General features: G+C 42.0%; 1 protein-coding gene across 8 annotated transcripts in view; it reads left to right on the top strand.

The window, feature by feature from the left end:
• Window positions 1-13,927, top strand: part of UTRN (utrophin) — a 504,882-nt gene that overhangs the window by 479,582 nt on the left and 11,373 nt on the right. For all 8 annotated transcript variants that reach the window (XM_032338010.1, XM_032338009.1, XM_032338007.1 and 5 more), the window contains 4 exons: window positions 1,158-1,223; window positions 10,298-10,456; window positions 10,831-11,071; window positions 13,669-13,777. In XM_032338010.1, the coding sequence (XP_032193901.1) occupies window positions 1,158-1,223; window positions 10,298-10,456; window positions 10,831-11,071; window positions 13,669-13,777 (575 nt within the window). The remainder of the gene's footprint in view (window positions 1-1,157; window positions 1,224-10,297; window positions 10,457-10,830; window positions 11,072-13,668; window positions 13,778-13,927) is intronic.

Genomic DNA, 13,927 nt, shown 5'->3' with positions numbered 1-13,927 from the left:
TATTTGGAATCTGGGTTCTCATCTTTCCATGTTGTGATTTGTGCTTTACCAAACACCTGCTGTACAGTCAGGGAAGAGTGAATCTCTGTGGCGCGTGATTATGGAGCTCATGAGAATCCAAATGCTAGACAAGCAGGATTTCGATACTGTAACCTATTTCAGTGAATGAGCATAGAAACTGAAAGTATTCTTAGGAGATTGTGCACACATGAATTACAATATATAATTAAATGTATGTTAAAGCATTATAATAGAGGTTTATTTTAGAGTCCCTGAATAATACAGAGTATAGGCTGGTTTTGCTGGCATGCACAAACTTTCAGAAAAGAAGTGCATAGGCAGTGTCTCTTGGGCTAGCAACTAGCTCTTCCTAAAATGGTTAGTTCAAGCATTGTATAAATAGTAATACTTGAACTGCATCTTGGCCAGATAGAATTTCTGGGAAAAGGTAGGCTTATACTAATGGAAAAGCATACTTCAAAGCACTGAGCTGGGAATGAACATGGCTTGTTTAAAGGAGTAAGGAGTGAGGAATGAAGGAATAGAAGCTGAGATCTGGTTTGAAGCCCCACTTGCTAAGGAGTTGGGTTATATCTTAGGTAAAGGGGGGTCTTGGTGAGTTCTTAGACATGAGAGGAGCATAATCAGATATGTGAGAATGGAGACCCATTGTAGGGCCTGGGAGATAAGTTAGGAGCCTAGGTGAATTAAGGGTCTATATAGCATGGTAAAAGATGAAGGCCTACAAGTCTGAAGGCAGTGGTGATTGAGAGGTAGCTCAACATTCAATGTTGTTTTAAATTCCCAATCTTACTAGATTTTGGCCTTTTCTTTTTTTTTTTTTTTAGTTTTTTTTTTTTTTAATTTATTTATTTGACAGGCAGAGATTATAAGTAGGCAGAGAGGCGGGCAGAGAGAGAGAGGAGGAAGCAAGCTCCCTGCTGAGCAGAGAGCCTGATGCGGGGCTCGATCCCAGGACTCTGGGATCATGACCTGAGCTGAAGGCAGAGGCTTTAACCCACTGAGCCACCCGGGCGCCCCTGGGCCTTTTCTTATTTTGTCAGGATTATGACGGTTTGAGAATGACAGAGAGAGTACCTCAGTTGACCATGCCATCTGGGGCCATGTGATGGAACCTCTTTATTTTCATTTTTCAGGCTGGCCCAGATGGAAAGGACTAATGGATCTTTCCTCACTGATAGCAGCTCTACCACAGGAAGTGTGTAAGTAGATCATGAAATTAGCACTGCTGGGGAAGGCCAGGTCTTGTCATGGCTGTCGGAAATAATCTTCATTGATTATGGCTCTGAATTTGATCCCAATCAAGATTGATAAGTGTGGTTACAGAAATGTCTAGATAGATTTTACGCTTTCAAGCCATGATAATATAAATTGGATATGTTTCTTTAGTTTCATATAAGTTAATGAAAAAATCCTGTATTTGTCAACTAATTTGCCTCAGAAAGATCAGACTGTTCTATTTATAAATATGTTTATAGATATTCATTCCATTTGTCAGATATTTCTTTTTGACAAATGTATTTCCACAGAAGACATGCCCTTCTATAAAATCCTCTTCCGTCTATTGGCTCACTTTTTCCCCATAATCCCTGCCATTTAACAACTATAACCCACACAAGCTTGGACCTATAACTCCCCACTCTTTGCTGAAAAGTCTTATTTCCTCTGCCAATATTTTATTATATTAGCAATTAGGAAAAGTCTCATTGACTTTACAAAGATAATTAAAAACTTTCTAGGCAAATATTTTATCTCTGATTGTCCTACCATTATGTGTCGTCTTGCTTTGAAACTTCTTCCCCCCCCCTTTTAGAATTTTTGATTTTGCATGATGTCTAAAACGTTTCAGTAATGTCAAGTTTACTTGTTATGTAATTTCACTGTTGTTTGCATCTGGTGGAAAGCTGTAAGGCTTCCAGAAGAGTTACAGAATATAGTAGTCAGGTGTTTTATACTAAAAAAAAAAAAAAGTGACAGAGAGAGCCAAGTTGTAGTACCTTACCCACTCTAATATAGAATAAGTCCCTATCAGTGTTTTATATCCTTTATTTTAAGATTATTTATGTATTTATTTGACAGAGAGAGAGAGAGAGAGATCACAAGTAGGCAGAGACAGGCAGAGAGAGCGGGGAAGCATGCTCCCTGCTGAGCAGAGCCCGATGTGGGGCCCGATCCCAGGGCCCTGAGATCATGACCTGAGCCGAAGGCAGAGGCTTAACCCACTGAGCCACCCAGGCGCCCCTCTATCAATGTTTTAAAAACTGTTTTACTATCATTAAGCTTATAAATAAAAATGTCAGGAGGTTTTTCAATTTTAAATTTCAAACATTATCCTGTTAATACTTTACAAGAATACAGTAGTGATTTATACATTATTATTCATGTACTATGAATATGAAACAATTCCCAAACCAAGATAATAGCATATTTATAATGTTTGTTTCTATTTAGCTATCAGTATATATTTTATATAAAGTAGTTAGATATCTTGAGTAGCCCCTAAATGATTCCCACAAGGTTGATAATAGTCAAAGAATTAGATGGAATACAAAATAATCATTAAAACCAAAATAATTAAAATCAAACTTAAATTCTTTAAAAGGTGTTGGTCATGTCCTGTGAACAGAGTGAAGGTAATGCTCAAATTTAGCACGTCCTGTCCTCAACTTAGAATAAACACTATTTTAAAATTTAATACTGCTGTTTGAGAAAAAGAAAAAAATAATCAGATGACTAACAGCTGAATACATTTTAATATACTCTCATATAGCTACATTAACTCATTCATCTTGTCCAACAAATATTTCTTATGTATCTACCATCCGTGGTGTGTTAGAGCCAGTGTAAGAGACTGCTGTACATTTTCAAGAAGTTGTTTAAGCTGTTTGTTAAACAGAACCATTATAGAAATTAATTCATATACACTTACAATTAACTAAATTAGATTCAAATGAAAACAAAAGTCATACTCAAACGCCATCATGCCCTCGTTACTCTACTTCGTTTTATTATTATCTGTGTTCTTGGAGTAATTTATTGTATTTGTCAGATGGTGTACAACTGTGTATCTTTTCCAAACTCTACATTTCAGTAAAGTCATTAGTTTGAAATTGGCCTTGATGAAAGTATTTAAACCTTAGAAATGGCAAAAGCTACAATTCAGGACCATTTTATTCCTTTGTTTTTTTGGAAAACTCCTTAAATGTTTATCAGTGTGCCACTGGCACATACCCAGTGGGGTCAAAGTCCACAGATATAACTACTATCCCCATGAATTTTACCGGCTCAAAGAAAGAACCATTGGTAAGTGTTTGTAGAGGAAGAACATTGGGTGGGCATTTTTTTTTTTAAAGATATATTTATTTGAGGAGGAGAGAGAGAGAGAGAGTGTGTGTGTGTGTGTGTGTGTGTGTGTGTCTGTGTGTGTGTAAACAGGGGGAAAGGCAAAGGGAGAGAGAGAATCTCAAGCAGACTCCCCACTAAACACAGAGCCCAATGCTCATGACCCTAAGATCCTGACCTGAGCTGAAACCAAGAGTCCCATGCTCAAATGACTGAACCACCCTGGCGCCCCTGGAGTGCATTTTTGAGAGACAGATCAAGACCCCCCAAAGAACTTCACATCCTAATTCCTGAAAGCTATTCATGGGTCTCTTTATATGTCAAAAGGGATTTTGCACATGTGATTAAGTTAAAGATCTTGAGTTGGGGAGCTTATCCTAGGTTATTTTAAGTGCACCCCATGTCATCCCATGAGTCCTTATAAGAGTGGGGGAGAGTCAGTTAGAGAAAGATACAGCCAGAGAAGCAGAGGTCAGCTACAGAGAGATGTGCAGACGCCACGCTGCTGGCTTTACAAATACAGGGATGCAGGTGACCTCTGATACTGGAAAAGGCAAGGAAAGAAATTCTCCCTTAAATGTAATATTCAATTAAATTAATAGCGTAAGACTGTATCTGTCAGCCACTAAAGAGAAACCGTTTTCCAGTCACTGGTGCGTTCATATTTTCTCAGGGACTATGTTAATAAACCTTATTTTGATAAAGCCAATCCTGGAAGTCCTTTGCCCTGTTACAATTTGAATTACTGAGTATTCTGTGTTTTTTTCCCCATGACCGTGGCAGTGATTCTCCCATTCCAGTGAGATTGCGAACGAGTCCTTGAAGCCCTGTACGGGATGGGGAACCCACCGGTTAGACTTGGAGTGGTCACCTTGGCTCACTTCACTGTATAACACTTACTCATATAAGCATTTCCATTTTAGCCAGGACTGCTGACTTGACACTGTGAATAGGTATTCCACAGACTGCAATAAATACCTTTCCTCCCAGTGGATAGAGTCTTACCAGGAGCATGCTTCTTACCTCCTTCAGGCTGATGGTACTCCACAGGGTTTGTGATGGAAAGGTTAGGAACCAAGCCCCACTCTTTATTCCTCCGGCTGTCCTTATTTGTTTCCGCATCTAATAAATTGGCATCTTGGATCACAAGACACAGGAAGAAATCTTCACTGCTTTGAAGAGGATGCTGTGCTCTTCCTTCTCTGCTTTCAGCTTTCTTGCTTCCTACAGGACCTTACTGTAGTAGCAGTAAGTACATAACGTACTCCAACCCTGGCCTTTCCCTGGAAATTTCCTAAAGCTCCAGCACTGACAGGGTCATGACACAATCCTGAGACAGTAGAGGACAGTTTCCAGTCACTAGGGTCATCTGTTTCGGAGCGAGGGTTGGTGCCTTCTCAAGGAAGCGTTGGCTCTTCTGCTTCACTCATAGGTCCATCTTGAGGCACCAGCATCAGAAGATTAGCAATTTGTATTGTTGTAGGGAAAAACTGAAAGCTAACTCAGAGTGCCTTAAGCCAAATAAATAAATAAATAAAAAGTAATAGCAAACTTCTCTATTACATTTTGGAATTTTTCTCACTCCTGAATTCTCATCCTTTTCTTTAGGTCCTTTGAGCGGAGGTTTTGTTATTCCAATAGGTCATAAAAATGTCATTAGGACTCTTGAATAACAACAGGGGTGATACAAAACAACCACCACTCTCCCTCTGTGAATATTCTGTTGCTCTAAGCTCTTCATCTGTCCTTGCTTCTTTAATCCTCTGAGACCCCTTGAGATGCTACTCTTGTTCCTGTGACCACCATCTTACAGATGAGTACATTGAGACACTGAGAGGGTAAGGAGCTCGCTCAGGGTCTCACTCGTCAGTAAGTCGTGGGATTCAAACCCAGGCAGCCACAGGTGCTCCTGACCATCGCTGACCACCTCACTGTTACGCCTCCCCTATGTGGAAAGGGAAGGCTTCCCAGATGGGAGCCCTGCAGTGGGGGTGGGGATGGTGGTGGTCAGAGCTTCTGCAGTCCTCCTTGAGGTCATCACTTTCCCTGTCCCAATCCTGCCCAGTCTCCATCCACACCTCGGCTTCACAGTTCAGACCTAATTAGAAGATATTTTAGCTCCGTACCTCCAAGACTGATCTCCTAAATGTGGTTTGGGATGATCTCAACTGTAGGCGATAAAAGAAATCCTAATACTTTCAGGTGTGAATTTTGAGATTTGAACTTGTGATTTTAAATTATCCACGGTCTTTGTAGTCATTAGTATCTTCAAAAGCAGCCATCCTGCCCTGCAGTTTGGGCCTTTCCCTGTCCCTCAGATTGGGCTATGGAACCAAGTCCCTGGCTCCCGACAGCATTCATCCTGTGAAGCTGGTGAATTTTTTGGTGCATTCCCATGCCTCACAGGCAGCTGCCTCCCCAACCCAGACATGAATCAGTCCCAAGGCTCTTCCCCCACATACACCCAATTCCCGGTGCTCCCTTTCCTCCTAAAAGTCTGCCTTTGGACAAATTAAAAAGCCAATAATTTTGAGGATAATAATTTTCTTTGAAGGAGGAATTGCACACCCATGACTCAAACCAAAACAGGACCCAGGATAGTCCTGGGGAATCTCAGGAACCCAAGGGCAGATCCTTAGACCATTGCCATTAGAGTGTCTCCCTCCATCTGCTACCTGTCCTTGAGTGACACTGTCTTATATACAAAGATCAAACTGGGGTCTGATTTGCAGTGACATTGCTGTTTGCACCTCTGAAGCCTAGAACAGAATAATCCTTGAGAGGAGGGAAATTATTGTTATTTTTGTTTACGTCTTGCCTACTTTCAAAAGGTCGTTGAATGACTCATAGTCCTTTTGTCATCTGATACATACTAATTTCGTAATCTAGATGGTGTTTACCATATGCAACTTAAATATATAATTATACTCCATTTAATGGTATTTCAGTGGTGCAGGCTTATGTTTTTGCAACTTTTTCTGTTTTAGCACTATTGACATGTAAAAGCCCTTATCTGGTACCTCACGTACTATCTGTCTTTCAAGGGTATGCTCTTGGTTTTTACTATGTATAATTAAGAACTTGAATGTATTTACTTTTATATTTAACTCTTAGGACTAATAATTTGTGAGAAATCCTTAAGGCTGAAATTATATGTTATACATAAATGTTTTTTTTGTTTTTGTTTTTGTTTTTGTTTTTTTTTAGAAATTGCCTTAAATCCCTTTTGGATACCTCAATGAAAGGATATAATGATAGTGGTGATGATGGTGATTACAGTAATAATTTAAACCCTATCAACCCCCTAGAAGAAATGAAGCTATGTCAATGTTTATAACAAAATTTATCTCAGATCTAATTTTGACTTGTTTATGTATAAATTTGTTTCACAGACAGAAGTCCCCAAATCTTGAAAACAGAACACTAGTAGGTGCTAATATTGAGCACTGAGTATAGCCCCTGAGCCATACACTTGCTGGGACGAATGTTCTAAGGGACTCAGGGGTCTGACCGTGCCTGTGACAGGGCAGGAGCTCTGGGCTAGGATCCATGATCAAGTCATAGGGACACCCCCCCCACCCCGCCCCAGATAGCTCCAGGCTTTGAGTTTTCTTTGGACTCTTCCTGTTCTTATTTTATACTTTTTAAACTTTTACTTTTAGTCCTCTATTTCCTTTAAAGTGAATTGTTCATAGGATTCATACGGTGGCTTTTTAAACCAAAGTGAAAATCAGTTTACTTCTTATTTATTGAAATACCTGAGGTTAACATCTACTTTTGTTCTTATTCTTTCCTTCATTCTTCTGGTTCATGGACAGAATGCTTCGCTGGACATTTGCATGGTCTGGCTGGTCACAGGAATGGCTGATTAGGGCTCTAGACCTTGCTCCTTAGCCTTTTGACATCGGATATTATAGCGAGCAGGAGGCTAAACGTTTTGCTTCTCTTGCAAAAGTTATTGTTTTGTTTTGACTTATGGTTGATTGCTTGAGACGCTTTATCCTTAAAATATAGAAATTTCATGGGTTTTTTCTTTTATTATTATTTAATTTTTTTGGATACTCAGCCTTTTTACTTTCTATGCATTTTTTTCAGCTTGAGGAATAGTTACAAAATACTGCATTATACCCTTACTCCTTTATTTTATGCCCACTGTATCTTTATGCCTTGTATTTTTCCTCTCCATATTTTAGATCTCTACTTTTTATTCTCTCTTGCTATTACTTCTATCTCTACTTGAACTGGTTAAAGTGCCTGCAGACACTGGAGGTGATAAGGATCGCTGACCTAGCGTCTTGCCATCCTTAGCAGCTAATTGGTGTCCCCGTGTGCTGATGCGTTAGCCTGATCGCCTGCCTCTGTCCTTCATAATGGTTAGGGTTAGTGGGGCACCTGGGTGGCTCAGTCGTTAAACATCACTCTTAATTTCAGCTCAGGTCCTGATCTCAGGGTCGTGAGTTCAAACTCCATGCTGGGCTCCACACTGGGCATGGAATGAATGAATGAATGAGGTTTAGGGTATTGGCCATATAGTTCCCATCAGGAAAATGCCCACCCCTCACACACACCCTTTCTAATCTGACTGAGCGACACAGGCAGCCCAGGGGCTTCTAAATGCTGCTGCTCTGCCCTGTCTTCTACCTATTCCCTCCTCATATCCTCATCCTTCCACAGTTAGGAATAAGCATGCAGTTCTTCTAGAGGCTCCTTGATTTATTTTTCAGTGACACTGCATTTTCTCCAGAAAGGTCATCAAAGGGTGATTTCTAGCTTATTTCAGTCTTCATCCCATCCATGTTCCTTATTTCCGGTTTCTCACTGGGTGATGATGGTTCTACCCCTTCCCCGTTGAATTTGATAGAGGGATGGTGAGGTTCAATATCAACGTTATATTGTGCTCCTAACCAACGTGCATGACCTTTATTTTTGTCAAATGTATGTCCACACATACTCCATGTATAAACTTAGAGAGAGGGAGAGGTTACCAATAAAGGAACAAAAGAAATCAATCAGTAGTTCATCTGAACCTTTGCTTTGGCTGTTCTACTGGGATACAAGTCATTTTTCTCCTTTGCTTCATCATATCACTCTGCCATCAGGGCTCAGGACACCCCTTTTCTATAAGTTCACTAACTCTCAGGTGCAAGTTCAAGTCCCCTTTTCATTGCAGTAAACTGTGATCACACAGGGTTGCATTTTCAGGTTGGACTCAGAGGAATCAAAGATCCTACCTCGAGAACTGGGTGTTTCCTGGCAGCTGCCAGGCACCAGTCTGAGGTCCCAGAGGGCCTCCGCCGCTCCCCAGACTCTCTCGGACTGCAGTCGAGTGTGCTCTGACCCCAGTGCCACAGACGAGGGCTCTAAGGGACATTTACAGGCACATCACTGTCAGACGGGCTGGTGCAGTCATGACAGAGCGCTGTTTTATACCCTCAGCGCTACTTACTTGTTGTTTTCCTGAAGCCCTATCCTATACATCCACAGATTGTGGGATTTGCTTACCAGACACAATGAGAACAGCCCAGGTCCAATCTGCTGAAGTACTCACTCCATAGCTAGAGACTCCAGCTAGCAGGAACCAGGGAGCCAGTCCTTTGCGTGATTCCAGGGAGATCTGACTGGGTGCCCCCATAAAGGAAGAGAGGGGCTCCCAGGTCCTTCCTTCTCAAGAATGTACCAGTTTTGTCTATCTCATTATGCTTCTGTCTCCGGCAACTGTTAGATTCTACCACGTGATTCATGTGTCTAATTCATTAGACGAGTAGTTAGAAAAGTAGGAGAGTCTAGGTTTAAGGACCTGTAGTTTCTTGTTTTAATGCAGAATGATTGATCCTAGTGAAGATATGCTGATAATATCAAGTAAAATATCTGTGGATATTTATAAATATCTACAGTTAAAATTTTTGCTATGTTATTTAAATGAAAGGGTAGAAGGATTATATTCTACCATTCTGTGGGTTACAGCGCATTGCAAGATGGCTTTCAGCCAAACACTAAAGCCAGTGAAATCAATTTAGGCCTTAGTCCATGTGGGCTGCCATAATACAACTATAGGCTGGCCAGCTTAGAAATGACATTTATATCACAGTTTGGGAGTCTGGGAAGTTCAAGATCAGAGTCCTAGCAAATTTGAAATCTGGTTAGAGCCCTCTTCCTGGTTCATAGATGGCACTCTTCTCACTGTGTCCTCATGTGGCAGAGATGGGAAGCCAGCTCTCTGGACTCTGTTCTAAGGTCACCCATCCTGTCCATGAAGCTCCACCCCCATGACCTAATCACCTCCTAAAGGCCCCGCCTCCTAGTGCCATCACACTGGGAGTTAGGCTTCCATCTAGGAGTTTTGGGGGTCTACCAACAGTCTAGAGCAGTTTTAAATATTTTAATCTACTCATTTAGTATTCAATTGCTAATTTTGCCTAAGGTATCTTTTCTATTAACTACATAAGTGGTAGACCTTCTTTGGTACCTCTGCTGAATAGAATCTCTTCTGAGGTTTTGTGATATATACAGGTTAGTCTAAGGCAAAGCATAAAGTTGTTGGTATGTGTAGTACACATACCTTTTAGATAAATACCTTTCTAGCACTTCATGTTTTTATTATTACCTTTTTAAAAGATTTTATTTATTTGACAGGGAGAGAGAGTGTACAAGTAGGGGGAGCGGCAGGCAGAGGGAGAGGGAGAAGCAGACTCCCCACTGAGCAGGGGGCCCAACTCGGGACTCGATCCCAGGACCCTGGAATCATGACCTGAGCGGAAGGCAGATTTTTACTGACTGAGCCACCCAGGCATCCCCTTCCTAGAGTTCCAAAGGGAGGTTAGAGGGACATGGAGCCCAGCTGCCATCCCTATCATCGTTGTTTCTACTTCCCTTACAACCAGAGACATCCACCTCCAGATGTGTGCCACAGCCTGTGTGCATTTTGTCTCCCTAGGGAGGATGAGCATGCCCTCATCCAACAGTACTGTCAGACGCTCGGAGGGGAGTCCCCGGTCAGCCAGCCCCAGAGCCCTGCTCAGATCTTGAAGTCGGTAGAACGGGAAGAACGTGGAGAACTGGAACGGATCATTGCTGACTTGGAGGAGGAACAGAGGTGCGTCTGACCTGGGAGAGGAAGCTGTGTCCCCCTGGGCAAACTTCTTGAATGATACTTTCAATATGATCCCTACCCATTCTCTTTTCAGAAGCGTGTTCTAAGAAACCCAGGTGGAGTCCAAGTTTTAGGGTAGGCTAACAAGCTAGGGCACTGGCGAAAGATCACACACAGGAGGGTTCCCAGAGGGGTGACGTCTGTTAGAACACCTGCTTAAAGCTAGAGTGTTGTTCCTGCTTACTCATCTCACTGTTCATAGATGTTTTTACCTAAGAAGAAAGAAGGAGCTGGAGTTAAATCTGGAGCTCGTGGGCAGTTTCAGAGAGAAGACGATGCACGCGGTGGTGATTCCAGTTTTTGCTTTTCTGCACTAGAAACTTGCAGGTGGAGTATGAGCAGCTGAAGGAGCAGCACCTGAGAAGGGGGCTCCCCGTCGGGTCGCCTCCAGACTCTGTCGTGTCTCCTCACCACACATCTGAGGACTCAGAACTCATAGCAGAAGCAAAACTCCTCCGGCAGCACAAAGGGCGGCTGGAGGCTAGGATGCAGATTTTAGAAGATCACAATAAGCAGCTTGAATCTCAACTCCACCGCCTTCGCCAGCTGCTGGAGCAGGTAGAGTGTGTGGGACTCGGGGCTGTGCCCACACCCCCTCCCCCTCCCAGCCTGTCAGTCTCCGGTGGGGGTGGGGTGGTCCCAGTGTCCGCAGAGAGGCTCACTTGCTGCCTCTCACCTCCATGCTTAATTCCACTCTTCCAAAGGAAGCATCCCATCCGCCACTGCTCCAGAAATGTGTTTGCCCCACTTAAGATGGAATTTCCCATTCTTCTACCACACGGAAATCTGTCTCAGCTCTGAATCCTTTAAGGGAAGAGACCCTGTAACATTTCCAGGGAACTATTTTCATGAAATTCAGTAGCAGATGCTTATTAATGTGCAGCTATTGTTTCCTAACATCAGGCCATAGTTTATGGCAGTGGTTTGCCCACTTTCTTGACAATAAGAAATACAACTTACATTATGATGAATGCATACCTGTATGATGAATACAGCATAGTAATTGCCGTTATAAAAAAATTCCCTTATTTTCTATTTTTTTAACTTCCTTCCTCCCTTCCTCCTTCCCTTCCTTCCTTCTTTCCTTCCTCTCTTCCTCTCTTCTTCCCTGTGTTTCTCTGTACCTCCTCCCATTTTTCATCTCTTTCTCTTTTCTTTCTTTGTGCTGGTTGGCACCTACCAAATTAATTTTATAGCTCATCAGTGGATATTAGCCCACAGTTTTGAAAAATACTCTTCTTTGGATCTATAAGAAGCATCAACACAGATTTTGCCTTCTTAGTGTTTGCAGTCTTATTAGGGACCAAAGCAAGATTGTACAATATTACAAGATAGTATCGCACATAAAGACACAGTACTATAGAAGATTAAGTACTTGATTACATCTAGCAGTTAAAGAATAGAAGTCACGAATTAGTGACTTAGTCACGAATTAGTCAGGAGGATGTCTGGGTAGCAGGTGCATATTGGGTAGAATCCCCACAGATGGGGCTAGACTTTCTTTTTCTTGAAGTATCCTTGACATCAACATTCATGTCATCATTCTCTGACCTATGTAGTGTGGGGTCCCAGGCAGTGACTAGGCAGTGCTTTTCTCCAGAAAGGATTTCTCCAACCAAAGGCAGAAGCAACTTTTCCTCCAGTGATCTTCTCAAATGTCAGAAAACCATCTTGTCACAGTTGCTGTCAGTATCTTTTAACTTGTCAGAATCATCCCAAACAGTGTGATTTCTGCATTACCTACACAGCAGGCCAGAGATCTCACCTTTAAACCATATACTTTTCTGTGTGACTTTCGCTATTTCAGGATTTGCATCAGACTGTTTTAGGGAAGGCTCACTTTGGGTCTCCAAACTGTGCATCATTAGAAAACAATAGTTTCCCTAGAGTGCCCCAAAGCCGGGCTTTCCCTAAGCCTTCTGGAATGTTTGAGTCTTCTCCGGTGCCACATTATAAGCACTATGAATTTGAAGTTTCTCTGTGGTGCCTGTGTGAGGGATGAATTTTCTCTTAAAATCTCTGATTTAAAATATGAAGTGTTATTATTAACCTAGTGCAGCGATAGAATCTTTGCAGAGGGAAGCTGTGCTCGAAACCTTTATTTGCCATAGCCCGTTGGAGAGCTAACGGCTCTTCTGTTTCCATTACTCCCCTCCCCTCCCCCGACTCTCTCCATCCCATTAGACAGAGCTGCCTAATGGCTCATGTGCCTTCAGAATTGCACAGTAATGCTTTTAGAGATAGCCGATATCTAAATGGCTCTGTATATCCCAGACTGTGGACCTCTTATCTCTTCTTAATGATTTAGTATGAATGCCAAAAGTAGATGGAAAATTCACCTGACAGTAAAAACTGGCAAAACCACCAGACTTCAACTAATACAAATTTAATGGAGAAATCGGCATCAAAAACATTGTAATTTCTGCGTTCCCTGTAAGATGGATGACTCTTTCTAATTTGAGCACATACTTGTCAATGTATCCAGGACCATTTCAAAGCTTTGTGCGGAGAAGGTTTACAACGTGTTTACTATGTGTCAGATTCTGTTCTAATAATCTCAGTGGAAATCCTAACTGATCACCCTCCTCACAAAATCCTCTGATACCAGCATTCTTTTTACCATCCCCAGTTTATAAATAAAGAATTCAAGGCCTCGAAGGTTATAAAATTTGCTTAGAATCAGGTAGGTTCTGAGTGGCCGAGTTTCAAGCATGGGAATCCAAAGTTGTGTCCTTATGTCTCCAGTGTGGCCTTAAATATTGATTTCAGTAAAGAAGTGAGCTGATTTTGAAATTGGATGCATTTACTGTATGAGAAACGGCGCTCTTTTTTTAAAGATGAATGAACCCTTTTCTAAATTCACTTGGTTGAGCATCATGGAGAGAAAAATGGAGGGACGAAGCTGACATTGATAAATAAATCTCACGTTACAACCAGCTGAGCTCTTCTAGGAGCCCCAGTCGAAGGAGACAGACCACTCAGCACTCAGGGGAAGTAGTGGTGAGCCCACTAAACTGATGAAAACAGGTATTCTAAATGTCTGTGGCTGAAGAACTTGACGTGATTCAATCATCCATGGAAGTCAGAAACAGAAATGTTTTCCTTAACAATTGTTTGAGTCCTTCCTCTGCTTTAACCTTTGAATGTGATTGCAGCCTGAATCTGATCCCCGAATCAACGGCGTCTCCCCCTGGGCTTCGCCTCAGCAGGCTGCCCTGAGCTACTCGCTGGATCCCGACCCTGGCCCTCAGTTCCACCAAGCAGGTTGGTGTCTCCGAGACCTGGCTAACTACCCCCCCACCCCCCGCTGCTCTGAGTGTCACCGCTTGCTTAAGTTTTATTTATTTATTTATTTTTCTAAAAGATTTTATTTATTTATTTGACAGAGAGAGAGAGAAAGAGGGAGCACAAGCA

The sequence above is a fragment of the Mustela erminea genome, chromosome 4 (assembly GCF_009829155.1).
Source record: "Mustela erminea isolate mMusErm1 chromosome 4, mMusErm1.Pri, whole genome shotgun sequence".
Classification (NCBI taxonomy): domain Eukaryota; kingdom Metazoa; phylum Chordata; class Mammalia; order Carnivora; family Mustelidae; genus Mustela; species Mustela erminea.
This window is presented reverse-complemented; position numbering and strand designations above follow the sequence as displayed.